Genomic DNA, 20,065 nt, shown 5'->3' on the forward strand with positions numbered 1-20,065 from the left:
TAAAATGTTTTGTATGTTAATCATATTTGTTATTAGTTATAGAATCAGGCTGGTTGTATGGTCTTCCTGAAGAGAAAATATCTTGTTTGTTACGTTATTTCAAGTCCACTTCCTGTTGTATTGTTCATGAAGATTTAAGGTCTACGGATTTTTTTTTTACATTTCTAACATTTATGATGATTCTAAAAAACTTGAGTAATGTTTTAGGAAAGAAGATTTTCTATGTGGCAGATTTTACTTTCGCTCAGAAACAACGCTTTTTGTGTCTTATAAATTCATGTGGGCTACATAGGCCTTTTTATGTGTATGACACAATACATTCTCTAACTAAAGTCGTTTCTAGTTGCCTTTGTTCACCTGGATTTGATCATATTAGTAAAATCTACAACCCATCTGCAGAGGCTGAGAAATTATACCAAACGTGGCCTATGGGGCTACATTCTAGGAATGAACGAGCACACGTTTCCTTCTCCAAGAGGTAACAACGACACTCTAGTGTCTCCTCAAAGCCACTTGAAGTGTGTTTGTGTATTGCACTTCTGCATCCTCTCGTATCACCGCCACTGATCCACAGTTCAGTCTCGCTTTCCTCCATCATGCAGACACTTGTCAGAAGTATTCCTCACTCCACCTCCGTCATCGGTTATTTTCTGAGCCTTGAGAAATAGCCCCGCCCCATGCCCCTGACATGCAAATCTATCCCCTTGATTCCACTTTGGAGAGATGGTGAGTGGAGTGGTGAAGTGTCCTGCCCTCTGCCCCCCCCCCCCCCTCCCCTCTTCCTTCATCCTAGTCCTCCTCGCTCTCCTGCTCTTATCACAGTGGATGTACTGGGTTCCAGTTTAATTAATGAAATGTACGATAATGTGATTTATTTAATAGAATGACATAGTCTAATGGTGTTGTGTGATGATGATTAATATAGTACTTTGGTGGGAGAGAGCGTCCGCCAAAGGCTAAACGAGGACCTGCTCTCCAGTTGCAGTTCTGGACACATGTCAGCTCTGCCTTGGACCTCTGGGTCTGTCTCTTAGCTTCGATAGTCAGCATTCAATTCACTAAACAACAACGGTTTCATTTTTAAAGGAATAGTTTGACATTTAGAGAAATACGCTATATTTGCTATGTTGCAGAGCGTTGGATGAGAAGATCATACCACTCCCACTGTATGTGTTTGGTTAAATATGAAGTTCCAGGTGGTAACTGATTTGCTTAGCTTAGTATAAAGTGAAGAAAAATAAAACATGTGTAAACAGCTCCCCTTGTTGTGTCCAAAATCTACAGAATCTGACAAACACAGTTTTGGACCTCTTCGGCAGAGCATACATTTACATATTATCACCACAAACAGGTGTTCATTTACGCATTCAGCCGTTATGGAGCAACATTGGTATTCATTTGGATTCATATTTCAAGTCCAATAGTAACTCCTATTATATGTGTTGTTTGGACTAATTTTGGGGGGAAATATCGTATTCTTTTTAGCTACTAAATGCGAGTCATAATGTCATTTGGTTCGAAGCAAATTTCCTTGTGAAACACTCTTTCTCGTTATCAGCCGCTGGCGTCATCTAACTCTCAGCAGGATTACACACATTTGAAACTCTTCCTTTAAGTTATGAAGATGTAGCTCCTTTAACTTGTTGAAACTACCTCCAAAAGCTGCTCCTATTTTATTGTTTGTGTGTGAACTCTAATGGTGACCTCATATAAACATGCAGAAGATGAATGTCTCAAACTGATGCCTCATGGTTCTATATCTTATATTTGTAATGATACCATGGGTCAAAGGTCACTATTTCCTCTTTCAGATGTTGACTGAAGTGGCAGTCAAGCCTGAATCATATTATCCTGGAAGAGATTAATGTAGCTGACTGAATGAAGAGGGTAATGATGTGGATAAAGGCCACTTACTTTCCCTCCATAATGGGAGTAACTACTTTGATTTCTGTGAGGCGTTTTCTTCCTTTTCCCAATGTTCGGCCTAATTTCACCATATGGCAAGAAAACTTTCCATTAGTCCTTGTTCTGTGTGGAAGCATGACATGTCAAAACCCATCACATTCTGGATTTGAGCTCCAGAAGTGAACATCTTTGGCATCCAGTGGAAGGTGGTGAATCAAGGTGGATGCTTCTCCTTCAAAAACAAAGCCTTCCATCATATCCACCTGTGTGAAGGTTGCTCGAAGGACAGAAGTGGAACCATCGTCTGGAGAAACAGGAGGTTTGAGGGAAGTGCTTCTCCACAACCGTTTGTCACTCTGATATCTAGTGAATGTGATAATTAATACTGTAATTTAACTAAACCCACTCTGCAAGGTCTGTAATTAAAACTGATGTACCTACTTAGCACACCGAGCATCACAGGTGGGCCCAAATTATTCTGCAAATAGAGCTAAATTGCCTGTGCTTAGCGTTTTCGTCAACGTCACTCACTTTGGGGGGAAATATTTGTAATTAATTCTGATATAACAAAGTCATAAATTTGAGGTTAAACGCAGCCTTGACAACAGACGCGATGACAGCAAGAGACCTCATCTAGTCGTCCCAGATGGGATCCAAGACTCTGCTTTCTCCCGAGAACTTGGCTGAGACTTCCTCTGACAACAGTTTGCTGCCATAAAGACAAGAGGAGATATTCGGAGATAGACTCATCTTTTCATGCATATCCTCTGAGTCTTTTTCAAGTCTGAGTGAATAGAAATGAACTGGAGTGAGGCTGACGCCCATGCTACAGAACGGAAAATGAAGTGATTAGTTCTGGATGGAAGCCAAATGAATTAATGCATATTTGATTTTGAAGCTAGAGCCGCGCTACGATTTACAAGCTTGTAGAGTCTACAGAGTTTTTGCTCTTCCCTATCATTTATCTGCTACTGTAGAGACATAAAATAACTGTTTAGTATACGTTTTATATCTTCAGCATGCTCTATTAGCAGGTTGAATAAGCAGCTGCTGCTCATACAGTTTGGTAAATATCAGCTTTTTCTTTCATGAAAGATCTGTCAGCAGGGATTGTATTCCCACGTGTAGAGCATTTAAATGACCCGTATGTTTAATTCACACCAGAATTGATTGTGAACTGTTTGTATTTTACAGAATCAATGCCTGAAAGATCATTCAGTTCACAATAAAACATCAACAACTCAAGACCTTTCTACATGTTGAAAGGGTTTCAAATCATCGAGAACCACAAAAGACGGAATTAGCATATGGATAATGTAAAATTGAAGTGTATTGTATCAAAGAATCAGATAAATTAATTACTATGAATGCACAATATTGTTCATTGTTCTCTCCTGGGTTTTTGTTTCGCTTGGTACACAGAGCACAAGCTGGCACGCCGCTATTGTTGAGCAAAAATAGTAAATTAAACTGAACGACATTCAAATCAAAGAAATTATCACATGTTTATGAATATTTAATATGGTCATGGCAAATAAGGCAAGTAATTAGGAGGTTCCATAAATTAGCAAATTGTTATTTTATGTTAATGAGAGATCTTCAGCTTTCTTTCATGAATAATTTATGAATCAACAAAATAAAGTTTAGCAGGGAAGAAATGAGTGAAGTCAGACCGCCGTGTTGATCAGACACGTGCACAAGTGCCGAGACGCACACACACACACACACACACACACACAGCTTTCCTATTGTTTTGTTCAATTTGTGCCTTGATATTTATCCGGCTGGAGATGGCAGGTTTTTCATCAGATGAATGTACAATGCAGCCGGGCGGGGAGTTGTTTTGGAAGGAGAGGTGATACTGGCCTCGCAAGCTTACACACCACAAACGCCTGAGAGGACAGTAGCTTCTGTCCCAGAGGTACAGAACAAAGGGATCTCGCAAGGGGAGGACATGCCAGGATATGGGGGAGTTGTACGGGGGATATCAGCTGTTAGCTAAATGTAAGGGTTTTAAAAATCACAAGGCAGAGGAGTTGTAGGCAGTACAGTGAAGACACAGCACACTGGTGAGCAGAGAGGGGTCTCACTAAAGGGGGTGACGTGGAGGCGGAGGAGAGGAGTGGGTGGGGCAGGAAGGGCAGCGAGTCAGAAAACAAGAGCAAAACAAATCTGTGATCTGGAACTCGGAGAGCAGCCACTCAGGAGGGATTAATGAGAAGTAGGAGTCTGTGAAATGATGTGGCCTTTGAGTGAGGAGAATGGCCCTAGCAGAGCATGGCCCTGAAATGAGGTGAGACAAACTTCACCTGATCCACAATTAACGGCATCATGCGGATGGGTGACACGGGGGTCACAGCGGGGGGGGGAGAAGAAAAAAATCACAATTCACTTTGTGGCAAATTATCACCCCTCCAAAAAGGGCAGCCATCAGAAAACCAGGACTCAATGAGGGGAGGAGAGGATTTTACACACCTGTCTTTTTAAAAAGGCAGCGACAGGGACGAGAGGAAAGCTTGTTAGAAAGATTTATGCTTAATAAGGACAGACAGTAGCAGGAGATGGAGACAATTAACTGTATGGGGAAAAACACCATAAATATAGAGTGAAAGAGTGAGAGACAGAGGAGGAAAATGGGGTAGAGTTGATAGCACAGAGGGTGAGGAGCAATAACAGGAGCACAAATGATTAAGTGGTGTTAGAGACTAAGAACACTTGTTTGCAAGGACAATCTTTGTGTGCTTTTGTTGTCTGCCGGGCGCCTTTATCTTTGTTTAATTCTCCTTCTGATGAAATGTGTTTAAAGAGATGAATTGGGATCGGAGGAGCCGTCCTGACATGATTATGAGGGATTCATCTGCAGCCATCTGCCACCGTTATGAGAGGGGGGTGGAGGGGTGAGTGAGGGCTAGCAGAGAGATAGAGAGAGAAAGGGAGAGATGGAGGGAGGAAGGGAGGGAGGGAAGTGCCGACCTTCTGTTCAGCAACCCTGCCACACAAACCCACCATTACACAGGCCTCTGGCCTACAGTTTAACATAAAGGCTTGCTTCGCCCCCGAAGGTGAGCTTTGGGTCCGATAAAAGAAGCTGAATCAGGTCATGAAAGCTGGCACTTCTTATTGTTTTACACGCGCCGAAAGCCCATTAAAACAATATCTTAACGACAGAAAAGATTGCTTCGATGCTATATGCAGAGACGTGAGAGCTGTTCCCCTGCAGACCGTGTTCCTTAATATGAAACGTAATCATCTTTTTGGAACATTTTCCAGGTACTGGTATTATATTCCGACTTGTAAATGGGCACCTACAGACTACATCATGTTCACACACCAGTTGGAGGAGAGGGCACAGCAGATGGGTCCATTGCTCATCACAACGTCCACTTGTTCTAAAGGGGAAAGCGGGGGCCTCAGACAGCATGTCTTAAGTTGCGTAATAGGCTTTTAGTGTCACAAATGAAAGTCACACGTTCATTTTCTTTTTCTCAGGTTGTTTGTTTTTCTGAAAGATTTGTTCACACAGCTCAACATCGCTGCGGATAAAAAAGGAGTAAGTCGATTGTATAACATAAACCTACATGATCCCATATAGGCGAACAGAATGCAGGCAAAAACATTCAAATGCATCACTTTTGTTGATATTGATGAGTGTTATTTCACTCTCTAATCTGTCAGCTGTTGCCATGGCAGCTGGCAAACAGTCCCCCCACCCCCCTCCCCCAGTTATAAAATCATAGTCGGTGTTATTTGCCTCTATGGTTGAATTTTTGCATCGACATCTGTCTGCTTTTTATGATCACTTTTTTTTCCCGACGTGTGAAAAATCCCCCAGTTCTCCTGTGTTTTAACAAAGCACCTATTTCATTCTCCGCCGCGATGCGACTGAGCCATCACTTCATATTACAGGTCAACGTTACGGTGCTTAATTATGTGCCGGCTGCTTGGGGCTCCTAATAACCTGTCATTGAGGGGAATTTGAATGTCACACCATATTGTTGGGCCCTAATGGCAGCGGGCAGATCCACTGATGAGCCGTTTTTGGACAATTACAGCGGATATTCAAATCACAGGTCTAGGTGTGTGGGGAACTGCAGCGCACACAATCTGACAGGGGTCTGACGCGCACACACACATACACACACTTGTTGAATCTTGACCCCGCAGCCCAACTCTCCCGACACATCAAGAAGATGCCTCCCCCACGCCGCTGCTGGAACAGTTTAACTGTAGCCTGATCGCTTTTATTATCCTCCTAATCCAGATATCAGCGATTTCATCAAGCCGGGAAGATATGCATATCATGAATTATTTTGACACCGGGACCTTTTAATTTTCGCCGGCAATATTTCATCCCACCAATCAGTGCCTGGAGTGGTTGTCGGACGTGGCGGTGTCAGAGGACGAGGCTCCCGCCGGCGTATCCAAATCATCCGGGGGAACAATAATGAGCTATGGCCACAATTATGAGCTGCCTGTGTGCGCATGCATCTCATCAAGGCCCCCATGCAGGAGGAGGCACATGGATACACATATATATATATATCTATATATATATATATACTGTATACACCAACGGTTTACCATTTATATTACAAAGTATAAACAATCTGTAATACAGATCACCTTGCTTGAGAGATAAGATCTCAATTATTGTTTTTTTCAGTACTTGTATATTATTGCTGCTATATAGTTCACTTCTTTTCAGAGGCAGATGTTACTGCACCTATACTGCAGTAACATTACAGATTCAGTCAGTAGCCTCACAATGTTGGCCATATTTAGAGAAGTATAAACATACAAAACCTATAATAGTGTTCTTGCATGCCCCATTACTGTAAAATCCAAGCACATTACTGGCCACCAGTGAGCTACTGTACAATATACTGTATCTCTACAGTATCAGAAGACTCAAACAACTTACAATAATCAAAGCATGCATAACAGTTTCAATATGAATGTACTGTACAATTTATAGAATCCCTACTTCTGAGGAATACGGTAATTCATCAAAATCAAAATGTACAGTAATAGCAGCGATTAGCAGTAAATTACTTCAAAAAGCATCACTTGACCATCGGGATCATGGGAACAAGGGCAATAAGTCCCAGAGTGCATTGCTTTCACAGCAATACAGAGTACAAGCATAATATAGCAGGTCACCGTTAGAATTTCACAGTAAATGGACATCAGTGTTACATATGGAATTGTTCGAATTATCTTCCTGTTAAGTTAGGTTGACAACATTTAACTGTTACATGCTAATGCCTTATTTATAATCGTTAAATATTACAATATATAATACATTTACTTTGGCCCATCTTCTATATAATAAATGGTTTAACTTATAGTTCAAGTACATTTTCCTTATGCTTCAGTACTCTTTTTAAAATTGAATGCCTTTTACGTGGAATGTGTTTTTACATTGTCCTTTGTACATTAAAACAATATTTCTTCCATCACTGCAGATGAATATCGTACGTATAGCTATAAGACAAATGATCATTTTACAAAATGTGATCCATTCTTATACTGTAAACAACAGAAACCTTTACCAGCTACATTATGCTCACATGAATCAGTAATAAACATTATAATTACCACATAGCCTATTAACAAATGCAGAATAGATGATTGGTACGAGAGGAACCAATGAGCATTCGTTACTGGCCTCAAAGTGATCTAACATCAGCTCTAAAGACATTAGTAACACCTCCTGTATTACGAGTACCTTAAACGTGGTTCCAATACATCTATCACCATGGAGACAAATAGAAACAGTTAAGGGTAAAAAATACTTTCAAACTCAGCAACTCTATTACTTAACATGTCTGTTCCCTTACACACTCACCGGCTACTATAAACTCATGAAGATGCATTTCATCCCTCCGCACAGGGCGCCATGTCTGCCTGTGATATGTGGACTGGTTAACTTAATACACTGTGTTTTACTCCCTGTGGGTCGGGTATTACGTGAGCAAATTGGATGCTCAAACAGTCAGTCCGTGACCTTCCCTCATCCTGGATGTTGACCTTCGTATAAAGAGAGACATTACATCTCGTTACACAACAACACGACTCCGGCGCTTCGCTGCAGATAAAGAAAAATGTCTCAATTAAATCTTCACCGCCACCCCCCCTCCTCTCTCCCCCCTCCCCCCCGCAAAGAGTTATCGCTGCCCCGGTAGCGTTGATCGCTACACTCACACAGCCTCAAAAGTTATTTGACATAAATTGCCGGAGTCACATCATTTCCTGCCACACTCTGAGTGGGATTTACTGCTGATCCCATTGACTGGGAGCTGAACCTCCAATAAAATTCCTCAAGAAGCCATGGGGCCTCGAGAAGCACCTATCTCCCCTCCATCAGGCCCTCTCCCCCTGCGCGCAGATTAACCATGCAAATACGCACAGGTGGGAGGATGATACCGACAACACATTTATGCAACTGGGCTGATATGACCATGAGGGGGATGAGGCCTGTGCACAACACAGGCTGATTGTGTTTTATCTGATGGGGGTATGGAACAGGGGAGAAAGGCAAGGTGGTTTCTCCAAAGAACTCAAGGAGCAAAAGTGAAATTATCTGTGGCTTTAATTTGAAAATGAGAGGTGAGTGCCACTTTAATGTCCTCTGGAAAAAAATCCTCTTAAAAACTTCTCACACGACTCATATCATGAGGCGTATGAACCCTGAAGGAAAATAATTTAAAACTGACAATCGCCTTCTACATCAGTGTTCAGACATTGAGGAGAAAGGTGCACACTATATTAACTACTAAAAACAACCTTATGGCTGCATTAGTCCACTGATGTTACAGTCGGAGGTGAGCGAGGCATGTTCATGGTTGTTAATGGTTATGATCCAGCTCAAACCGACCAGATGGAAATGCTGTTTCAGCACGACTCCCGACAGCAGTAGCAGCCTTAGGTCATCTAATTACAAACAAGTGTTTTTATGAGATGTTTTCAGATTATACTCTGGACGCCTCACTTCATTTATTTTCCTTGTCAGACTAGACTTACTGTCTCTCTCTAGTGGTGATAAGTGAGAAGTCTGAGCTTGGAGGCCTCACAGGCCTTTTATACTGCAGATCACACACACACACACACACACACATTGGGTCACTGAAAGGTATTTGTGTTTTCTCTCTGGTACTGCAAGAGACAGAGTGATTCTGAAATGTACATAGACAAGATGTTACATACAAAATTACCTGATGAAAATCATGTTATATGATCAGAAAAGCTCAAGTTTTATTGTCAAGAAAATATCAGAGTTAATAAAATTATTTGCAACCCAATTAAACAAATGCCCGTTGTCTTGTTTGACCTGTGCATTGAACGTCCACCTGAATTACAAAAGTGTTCAAGTGAAATGATTTACAAGCTGTGCCCAGGCTGGACTTCTTCACTCATCAAGTCTGCACTTCAAACTCGACGATTTGCTTGTGCTGCAACTTATATCTGATGTCTGAGGTTTCCAGTATGCATTTTAAGATGTCTTTTGCATTTTACTTTGCAGAATCTTGAAGGAGAAAAGTTCTCTCTGGTAATTTACAAGTATAAATTAAAGGGTCAACTTAAAATGGCTTGAGCATGTTGACAATTGTTTAACTTGCCATTCAACAAGCTCTCTAGCGACGTTCCATTCAGATAATACAGCGGAGCAGTGAAGGCCTCCCCTCCAGCTTGGCACAGCATTTCATTAGAGACACAGCAGCAGCAGCAGCATCAGCAGCTCCGGGGCCTCCAGCTGCGGCTGACTGCTGCTGCTTACCAGCACCGGGCTAGGGGAGGTGGCGGGCAGGCCACTGGATCGCCCTGGGGCACCTCACTTATGCCCCAGTAAAGAAAACTGAATTCCCCCTCCGTCTCTCGGCTCAGAATGGTTGTTGCCTTCAGCAATGTGATTTGACAAAGTCTGGATGGCTGGTGTGACCACTGCACACGCCATGAAGAGTAACACTGGGAAATGATCATAGGTCAAGATCCTCTTATCAAATTCAGTACAACCAGATGAAAAAGAAGAAAAGCACCAGACAAATGTTGATTTGAAGTTTATCATGGTTTGCATTAACATTCTATGGGAATCTACATGTTTAAGATCTGCTTTACATTATTTAACATTTGATGACAGACACATGAAGTCTGTACACATGAAGTTACATTTGAGGACTTACATTTGTTTGTTTGTCGTCATCCTCACAGATGTGGTAAATCTAGCAGTTATGGGTAATCTACATTTTGATAGGAGCAGTTATAAGAAACAACGTTCAAGTATTTCTTTGCCGTATGAGGGGACATAAAATAATTTTTAAAAATCTAATTACCGGATGCAATTTAAGAGATTCCTTCTGTGCAAAAAAAGAGATTTTAATACTGATGATAATTCTAACTTTTACCGAATACCTTTTATTCCAAAACATTATTTTGGAGGCCAATGCTGATCTATAACAACTACATTTAATGCAAACAAATGTTATTGCTGTTGCAGAGGAGAACCGCCATCAATTGAGATTATTCAGGTCATTCTGTGCCAGTCCACCATCCGCTTTAACCTCAACCAACTGTGACGTCTCCGCACCATTGAAACAATAAAAGTCAGCATTGTATATAATAATTAGTCAGAGGAGATAATAATAAAAACCTGGTGGGAGTCATGGGGCTGTAAGGGCTAAACAAAAGGAGCAAACTCACTCAGTGTTAGCTGTAAAGTCCTATTTTGTAACGTAAAATGAAAATCAGTCTTACAAAAAGAGAACAACATTTTCCTTCACATGGTTTGAGATTTTAGGGAACCAGGCACCATTTACAAAATGTACATAGCAACGCCCTTGTGCCAGGATACCACCATCACCATCAGGGAGTCCACTGCATGTGTGTGTGTGTGTGTGTGGGAGCGTGCACCAACTTGATCTGTGCGTTAAGGACACTGCTGGCTAAACTGAAATGTTAACTAGACAGGTGGGGTAACAATACTGTAAAAAAATGTCAGTGGGAGTCCAGGTAACACAGGAAAGTGTTTGACAAGCAGGCAGTGAACAGGTTTTACATGCTGAGCAAAGGATTTACTAAAACTACAGAAGGCGATAATGCTGATGTGAGCTAGAGGGCTGAAAGCAGAGGTAGCCTGAAGTCTGTGTAATCAACACGAGGAGCTGTCATACAACTCACCACCACTGCTTTATAGTATCAGTCCAGAGAGTCCAGCTAAACACAGCGGGGGGTGGTATTTTTAATTAGTTGTGCAGTGGGCTACAAACAAATGTATGTGAGCTGTGGTTGAATGGGCGGCGGCCTCTCGCTGGGGTCTCGCTGACCATAACTACTGAAGAGATGTCCTTCATGAGGCTAAAAGCTGGGGAGGCTGGCTGCTGCTAGGGCCACCTCGGACGCACAAACATGAAATGCTTGGAAGGTATTTTTGAATGACGTATGAAAAAATAACATAATTAATATGTTGAAAGTAAAACGTCAAAAAAGGCACACACAAAAGTCACAGATCGAGGCAATCAGGAAAGATTGGCACAAAAGACTCAGTATGCTAATAAAAGTGACGGGAAGGAAGGAAACAAATCAGCCTAATTAGGAAAAATATTAAAACAAATGTCGATCAGAGGAGACAACAATTGAGAAACCACAAAACCATGCACAAAAGGGAACTCCCAATTTTCAACATAATCAAAATCAGCCTTGGAACATTTAAACACGCCTGCCACATGTCCACTCTGCCGACGCAGCGATACACATTTCCAGTATGCTATTTGGTTTCGGCTGATTTGAAGTCCTCTGGCTAAGTCTTGTGAGAAACAGATCAGCCGCTAGTGTATCGTTGTGCAGCTACAGCCGGTCGTGGGATTGGTATCTTAATATGTACACACGTTAATGTTATTGCAGGTTCCACTTGGCAGTCCGGCCGGGTTCCGTGTGCTTAGCAGAGGGAATATTAGACGAGAGGATGGCCGTGAGGCAGGGCTTAGTCCGGGACAAGGCCGAGAGACGCTCAGGCTTTAGCTGGATGACAAATGGGGGGCAGAGAGAGAAACACAGGAAGTGGTCACCAGTAAAAGGAGCGTGTCAGGAAGTTGGCGGCCGTGTTGACCCAGCCCATGCCGTCTGTGATGGAGCCGACGCGTGTGACAGCTTTGTCAGGCTCGTGGGATGGACTCTCCTCCTCCGGTAGATAGTCTGGGATGTTTGTGTTCTCCTCTACCAGCACCTCCGAGTCCTCCTGGAATGGCAAGATCAGCTACAAAGACACAGGTGGTTTTGTTTATTTCATAACAGCAAAACAGAAAATTAATTGGGGTTATATTATCTCAAAGTATGCAGTTCATCAAAGCCCTAATTACAGGATTAATGTAAAACACAAACTACAGAGCCAAATAATCATCACTTGAAGTCGGAGTACATGATTGAGTCAGGTCTGACCCCTGCTGGCCACATTTAGTCATGACTATTACACACCCTCTGACAAATGTTTTTATCAATTGAGCAATAATTATCAAAACGCTTTAAAGATCATTGAAAAACAAACACTTTGGCATCTTATATGTTGTTAGCAGTTTAAAATACAGTGTCACTAAATGTGAGCTCTAAATCTGCAACACTGCTGTGAAAAGGTGCAACTGGGACTGGTTTTGTGTTTGGCAAAAGAAACGAGCCCACGGGCTGAGGCAGAGATGTGACTAGCTAATCACGTCACTGTGAATAAGTCTCAGCCGCAGGCAAGGGCGGCTACACTCCCAGTGCAGATACACACACACCACACACACACACACACGCTGATCCGTCAACTGGAAACGGGTCTCGTGTAGAGAAATGAAAGGTAAACGATACAGATCCTCGAGTTTGTTTGTTTGTTGTTCTAACAGATTTGCGTCTCAGCTGTCCTTACCTCTCCTCCGCCCCGTGTCTTCACCACCTGCTGAGCCATCATTACTTTGGTGGAGTTGATTGCTGTGCCCAACGCCTGGGAAGGTAAAAAAGAAAGAGAGCATTTCATTTGATCCTTTTTTTTCTTTGTACTCGTCTTCAGCTCAAATATAAAGTACGATATAATACTTTTGGCAAATCAAATGTACGTGTGATTTGTTAGTGAGTACATGTTCATCACTTTTAGCCAAACCTCAATTAGGTGTTTTCTTTAGTAATTAATGGAACAAGAGTGTCTATACTGGATGATATAGTGCGTTATTCTGGTATTGACTATAATCTTATTTTATTTTGATGTAAAATGGATGTCATGTTAATAATGCACAGATCATAATATTGTGCTAATAAGCCATAGTTCTCTTAAAGACATTTTTTTTAACAGTTATAGTTACAGGCTCTCCCTTTGCCTCCCGACACCTGTATTTGAATTATTTTGAGAAAAAACTCTAAATAAACTAAATTTAAAAGATGAAATTAACTGAAAAGAGTTCATTCACTATAATGAAACTGCAAAAATGGTGAAATATCAAATGGTATTGACATCAAATTTTACAACTGAAAATTATTGAATGGTGATTTTCTGCACCCGGACACACCCGTACCTCAGCTTTAAGGTCAGAGCGGATCCTGACAACACATCTCTTGACAGCCATCTGGAAGGTGAAGCTGATGACCCCTCGAAGCTTCAGCAACGCCTCTTCACAGAGGCTCCGTCGAGCCTGACAAGCGACAGGAGACGGGCGAAAGGTATGAGAAGATGTGCGAAACAACAAGGGAAACATGTCATGGGTTAAGGGCATGAGTACATACAAACTCGTGATAAAACATGATATTACTACATACAACTGGCTGTTGAGAAATACAGTTTCCCAGGCTGTGGCTTCTAGCTGCCAGTGTTGGGTGTTTCTGATGTGCTGATAGCGAGGCAGCCCAGCAGAGGCCGTCTGTCTGCTGTAATGTAATCTGGCGAGCTGCAAGCGCCCAGCAGAGCGGCATTCAGGTTACATCTCAACGTCCTGCTGTTCAATGGCTGACATTTACAACCCAACGCCCCCCCACCCCCACACACTCCCAAACCTGCGCCCGACAGACACCGCTAAGCTGCTCCGACAATCTCAAACACCGATAATCGCCACAGAAAACACGATCGACGATTTTTGTGCATCAGAACTTCGGTTGAGTTTAAACTGAGAACTGAGCGTGACAGACGAGTGTCGGTGCATCGGGACCCGGACGCTTCCTGCGAACACTCACAGAGTCATCCAGGCCATCAATGTGCAGCACCACCGTTTTGGCCCTCTTGTTGTTGGAGCCCAGGAAGAACTGGGCTTTACGCTGGCAGGAGGCAGCGGCTGCCTCGGCCTGTTCGGCCTCTTCTATACCGGCTAACTGCAAAATCTCATAGATCTCAGAGGCCAGCAGTTTGGTCTCTCCAGGTGACGTACTCCTATAATATATAGGAGAGGGAGAGAGAGAGACACAGACAGACCAAGAGGGCAAAAAGAGAAGACAATCATTAAATAAATTACCTGCGGCGCTGTATTTGACAAATGTGGTTTATGTACACACAAGTTGTCAGTTGTGTATTTGTAAGTACATGTGTAACAATACTACAGGTGCATCGCAGTTGAATGCTGATGTGATAATTGATGTCAAGAATAGAACAATTGAATCGTGTGCACTTATGCCTGAACTGAAATTAATTGATTAAGCTCCCATTTTGGAAGCCCAAATCCGACACTGGAGATGTGGAACTCAACAGTGACAACCATTTTACCACCTAGCCTCTCAATACATTGAGAAATACAGTCACTCTTTAAATTAGTAAAGACAGTGTTGCTACTTTGCACACAACATCTAAACTCTGATTAAGCCTTTTATACCCTTCAGTTAGAGTTTCTCTGCCCGTTTAGCACCAAAAACACTGCAGAGCATAATATTCAAGTGGGCAGTATCTTTCCTTGAAGAAGCCCCATCAGGTCCGTTGCAGTGGCTGATATTTTCCTGAGATAAACCTGTGGGCTATACTGCTTTATATGTTATCATGTCATCACTCCTTCCATCGTAACCACACATGACATCAGCTGTCTGGCACGGCTGCCCCGTGGGAGCCCCGGTGCTCCCAGGCTCCAACACATCCCTGCTCCGGCTCCACGGAAGCCAAACACCTTCCTCGATTGACGTACTCATCTACGCATCGGGAGAGAGGCAAAGTCTTGCTGAGCTTCAGATCGTTATGTGTTGAAGGAATAAAAATGGGATTCACACCCGTTTGGTGCAACCATGCTGGACGCTCCCCCTCAGCCATGTGTCCCCACTCTGTCCAGCTATGATCGACCTCTATCCAAAGTCAGAATGACTGGACTGCTGCCGTTACTGCAGGGCTCCTCTTGACGCTGTGCCCGACTAGCTGAAGTGACTGGCTAACTCCAGGGCAGGCGAGAGCTTTGCCGCAGGAAGAGAAGGCGGAGGGGAAAGCATAATCATACAAGCTACAGCCGGCCACTTGAGCATAGGTCTATTCCCATCAGGGTGCTGATGAAGACCAGCAGTCACTTAGCAAAACTGCCAAAGACCCTCGGGTGAGACCAGCTATCTGGACCACAACACCTCCTCAAACCACCAGAGTGCGTTCATCAAGCTCTTATAGAAAGTTGTGCGGTAAATTGTGGACAGTGCTTCCAGAAAAGCCTACAAATGACACAACTCTAGAAACAAGCAACAAATAAATATGATTAATGTACCACGTGAGCACAATGAGCCACCTCTGCAGAATAAATTGAGAGCAAATATAAGCTCACTTCAGTAAAAGTGCACTCATCAAGAAATTGAGAGGTGGCGAGATGGATTAAAATCTCTAAGATGCAGAAACAGCAGTTCAACTGTTTAGCACCCTGCTCTAAATCAACTTTAATCACATTCATCCTGACATGGCGCACAGAAGGGCATCAACCTGTCTGGAAAACCTGCAGACTGGCACACATTGTCCGTGCAAAACAAAACAAATCCCATGTTAAGGTTTAACATCAAGAAAGTGCACAGTGAGCATGTGTGTGTGTGTGTGTGTATATATATATATGTGTGTGTGTTGACAGGGACTTGCTTCTGCATGACGTTCTGCAAACTCAGCATCATGCCCAGCTCGCCCTTCATCTTCTCCCTGTTGGCTCGACATTCTGCCAGGTAGCGCACGCCCTGCAAAGACAAGGGCAACTGTTATCTATCCGTCCAGCGCAGAACGTCGGACACTCTTTGTGATATCATAAGAGAGATAGAGAGAGAGAGAGAGGGGGAGAAAGAGAGCTTTTAAAAATATTACATAACCAAAATAAATACACATGCACTGATCCTGTGTTTACACTTGACTGGTTACTGCCCAGGAGCGATTGTTACAGAAAGCCACTTAGATGTGTTCTCACAATACAAGTCATGTGCTGTACAAAGGGGTGGTGGCGGTAGGGAGAGGTTGCTATATCTAGACGTTGTATCATGTTGTCACCACAAAACAGATAGCAGATGTCCCCATTGGACAGTGATGTTAAATATGTAACCCACCATGTTTCAGCCTGTGACTGGGGCCCAATCCCAATGCTCCCCCAATGCCTTCATCTGAACCCTCAGGGACTTACTGATGTCACACGTCATGGTTGAGTGTGAGACCACAAGTGCTTGAAATGGTGTAAATACCAATGGGACAGCACTTTGTTGCGACATATCTCATTACCATGACAACGTCATATAATGTTATGTACAATTGTGGGTATTCATTTTATATTTTTTTTCTCCCATAATTTGAATATCTTAAAGTGAATGTGATTTTTGTCGAATAATCTATTTTCAAATTTTTTTCAAAACAGCTTTAATAACAAAATCAAAAGAAATGGTTAATGAGTAAACTAGCTGTTTAATATATATACACTACCATTCAAAAGTTTGGGATCACCCAGACAATTTCGTGTTTTCCATGAAAACTCACACTTTTATTTATCAAATGAGTTGCAAAATGTATAGAAAATATAGTCAAGACATTGACAAGGTTAGAAATAATGATTTGTATTTGAAGTATTAATTTTTTTCTTCAAACTTTGCTTTCGTCAAAGAATGCTCCTTTTGCAGCAATTACAGCATTGCAGACCTTTGGCATTCTAGCTGTTAATTTGTTGAGGTAATCTGTTGAAATTTCACCCCACACTTCCTGAAGCACCTGCCACAAGTTGGATTGGCTTGATGGGCACTTCTTGCGGACCATACGGTCAAGCTGCTCCCACAACAGCTCAATGGGGTTGAGATCTGGTGACTGTGCTGGCCACTCCATTACAGACAGCATACCAGCTGCCTGCTTCTTCCCTAAATAGTTTGGGTTTGGGTTAAGGTTAGGGGTTACAATTTGGAGGTGTGCTTTGGGTCATTGTCCTGTTGGAGGAGGAAATTGGCTCCAATCAAGCGCTGCCCACAGGGTATGGCATGGCGTTGCAAAATGGAGTGATAGCCTTCCTTATTTAAAATCCATTTTACCTGGTACAAATCTCCCACTTTACCAGCACCAAAGCAGCCCCAGACCATCACATTACCTCCACCATGCTTGACAGATGGTGTCAGGCACTCTTCCAGCATCTTGCAATTTGTAGTACCACATTACAATTTCTCGCATGGAATAGCCTTCATTTCTAAGAACAAGAATAGACTGGCGAATTTCACATGAAAGTTCTTTTTTTCTGGCCATTTTGAGAGTCTTATCGAACCCACAAATGTGATGCTCCAGATAATCAACTAGCTCAAAGGAAGGCCAGTTTTATAGCTTCTCTCATCAGCAAAACAGTTTTCAGCTGTGCTAACATAATTGCACAAGGGTTTTCAAGGGTTTTCTAATCATCCATTAGTCTTCTAAGGCGATTAGCAAACACAATGTACCATTAGAACACTGGAGTGATAGTTGATGGAAATGGGCCTCTATACACCTATGGAGATATTTCATTAGAAACCAGATGTTTCCACCTAGAATAGTCATTTACCACATTAACAATGTATAGAGTGTATTTCTGATTGATTTAATGTTATCTTCATTGAAAAAAACAGTGCTTTTCTTTGAAAAATAAGGACATTTCTAAGTGATCCCAAACTTTTGAACGGTAGTGTGTATATATATATATATATATATAGCGCCTTTGCTTGCTCTGCTCTTTGTTGAAATTGTTTTCCTTACCTCTCCTACTTCCACTGGTAACCCCAATGATTACTGTCACATTGCTTTGAATTGTGGGTATTCTCTTGGGCAGAGCCTGCACAAATGTGGACTCACGGAAAGTGTTCCGAAAGGACTGAAAATCTCTTAAAGCCCTCAAAACACTCAACAATTTGACAGCCCTAAACCCTCACAGACTTTGTGGGAACGTGCATCAAAGTCTGTGAGTCTGAGCGTGGCGGTTGGGATCAGGCATTTGCCTTTCAGTGGTGGGAGAAATGGCCTTCAGGGTCACTGAAACCTGCTCTGACACTGCTGGACAGCAGGGGGGGACAAAATATACCACAAGCGGAAAACAACTACATGACAGAAACCAGTAGGTGAACACAACTGATTGTTCAACAAAGATTAAATTAATTAAACAGAATATTTCCACGAGCATGTTAATGATAATTTCCATCTTTTTATGACAGTATTGAATAACCCACCCTGTGTATTCAAACCTTATAGTAATGCAACATTAGCTATCTTTGATGTAAATAGTCCAAAATATATGAATGCTGCTTACCAGTAGTGCAGAGTAGACGACCTGTGGATTGGGGTGGTCCAAAAAAAGGATGAGACCTGGCAGACAGCCTTGGTCTTCTACTATGGCTCTTCGGTTCAGGGGGTCAGCTGCAAGATCTCGCAGCTGGTTCACCACAGTCAGCGCATCCAGCTCCGCACTCATGGTGCCTCTTGTCTTGATGCCACGCACATCAAATCAACCTCTTCCCTCTACTGGGGAAAACAAGGCAAATCATGGAGTTTACATCGATAATTATTAGACTTCTCAGTTCATTATTAGGACTACAAAATGTCCAAAAGTGGGTGAAATTGTCCCTCAGTTTCCAAATGTCTTTTTTGTTTGTCATTTAAACAACAATATACTTTCAAAGAAATCAAATATGCAATCATAGAGGAAAGAAGAGCAGCACATATTCAAATTTGAGACCCCAACCTGAAACTGAACCTAGAACATTTGTCATTTCACCTTCATTAAATCCAACTTTAATTGATTGGCAAAAATGTTGACAAATGTTTTTATGTCAATCAAATAAGCAATGAATCAACTAATTGCTGCAACACTGATACATGTACGTGTTATGTGTATAAAACAGACCTTAGCTGCACAATAATGATACACCTTGCTAAACGAAGTGTGGCATCAACCAACAATTAAACGTAACAACCCAATTGCCTTGGGCAACGTTTTACTGATTTGTTGGTAGTTTCATATCAGTAACAACCTCTGAAATGTGGTCCTCCGCAATCTGACTGATTAGTGGCGTTTGTAAATGCACTGTATTCAGTGATATGCTGTCGTTGTCACGTGAAAGTACACACACAGCGTAGCATGCTTTGGAAGGCAGATTAAGTGGTGTGGTTTAATATCTTGCTTTACTTCTAACATAATCGTTCAATTTTGTAAAACAAAATATAAAGACTCATTTTTTGCCAAAGACACTTTCTACGACCCCCAACCTCACCTCAAAACACGCCCTGTCGTACAGAGGCGACTCAGCAGCTAAGCTAGGCTAGCGAATGTGACTTAACAATCATAGCATACCTTTTTGACAGTTTTCAGTAAAATCATGAGACAACCCCGGCTGACTTCAGTTACAAAACATTCCAAAACGGCGTCACAAAAAGTTTCGATGCCCCCTTAAAAACTACTGTAATAAAATAATGTGTCTAACGCTAGGCCTGCGCCCCTTCCTTTAGTATGCTTCTTTGGCTAGCAGCTGTCACCCAGTGTTTGGATTTTTGTGGCACATCAGCGGGTACAGCTGTTTTGTGAACGAGGACATCCCAGTTTTCCACATTAATCCTAGCAGATCACACCTATCACCTCCCCGCCGGGAAATGTAGAAGGCTATAACGAACACACACACGCGTTCTGGTATGTGATTTGACGAAATGATTTGACGGATTGACAAACGAACCAATCAGCAGATGGTTTTCTTTTATCGACCAGAGGCAGTTGGTGACTTTGTCTGTCAA

At 42.3% G+C, this 20,065-nt stretch overlaps 1 protein-coding gene across 2 annotated transcripts; it reads right to left on the minus strand.

The window, feature by feature from the left end:
- Positions 1-9,946: 9,946 nt before the first annotated feature.
- Positions 9,947-19,816, minus strand: armc1 (armadillo repeat containing 1). Of its 2 annotated transcripts, none has more exons than XM_056434569.1 (7): positions 19,632-19,816; positions 18,591-18,799; positions 15,944-16,035; positions 14,095-14,287; positions 13,443-13,559; positions 12,803-12,877; positions 9,947-12,154 (listed from the first exon to the last, which is right to left on the minus strand). In XM_056434569.1, the coding sequence occupies exons 2-7, from the start codon at positions 18,750-18,752 to the stop codon at positions 11,963-11,965; spliced, it is 831 nt and encodes a 276-aa protein (XP_056290544.1). In that variant the 5' UTR covers positions 18,753-18,799; positions 19,632-19,816; the 3' UTR covers positions 9,947-11,962. The 2 variants fall into 2 exon arrangements, with proteins under 2 accessions (XP_056290544.1, XP_056290542.1); XM_056434567.1 differs by having other exon boundaries at positions 18,591-18,802.
- Between the last annotated feature and the right edge of the window lie 249 nt (positions 19,817-20,065).

Source organism: Pseudoliparis swirei, chromosome 16 (assembly GCF_029220125.1).
Source record: "Pseudoliparis swirei isolate HS2019 ecotype Mariana Trench chromosome 16, NWPU_hadal_v1, whole genome shotgun sequence".
Lineage (NCBI taxonomy): Eukaryota > Metazoa > Chordata > Actinopteri > Perciformes > Liparidae > Pseudoliparis > Pseudoliparis swirei.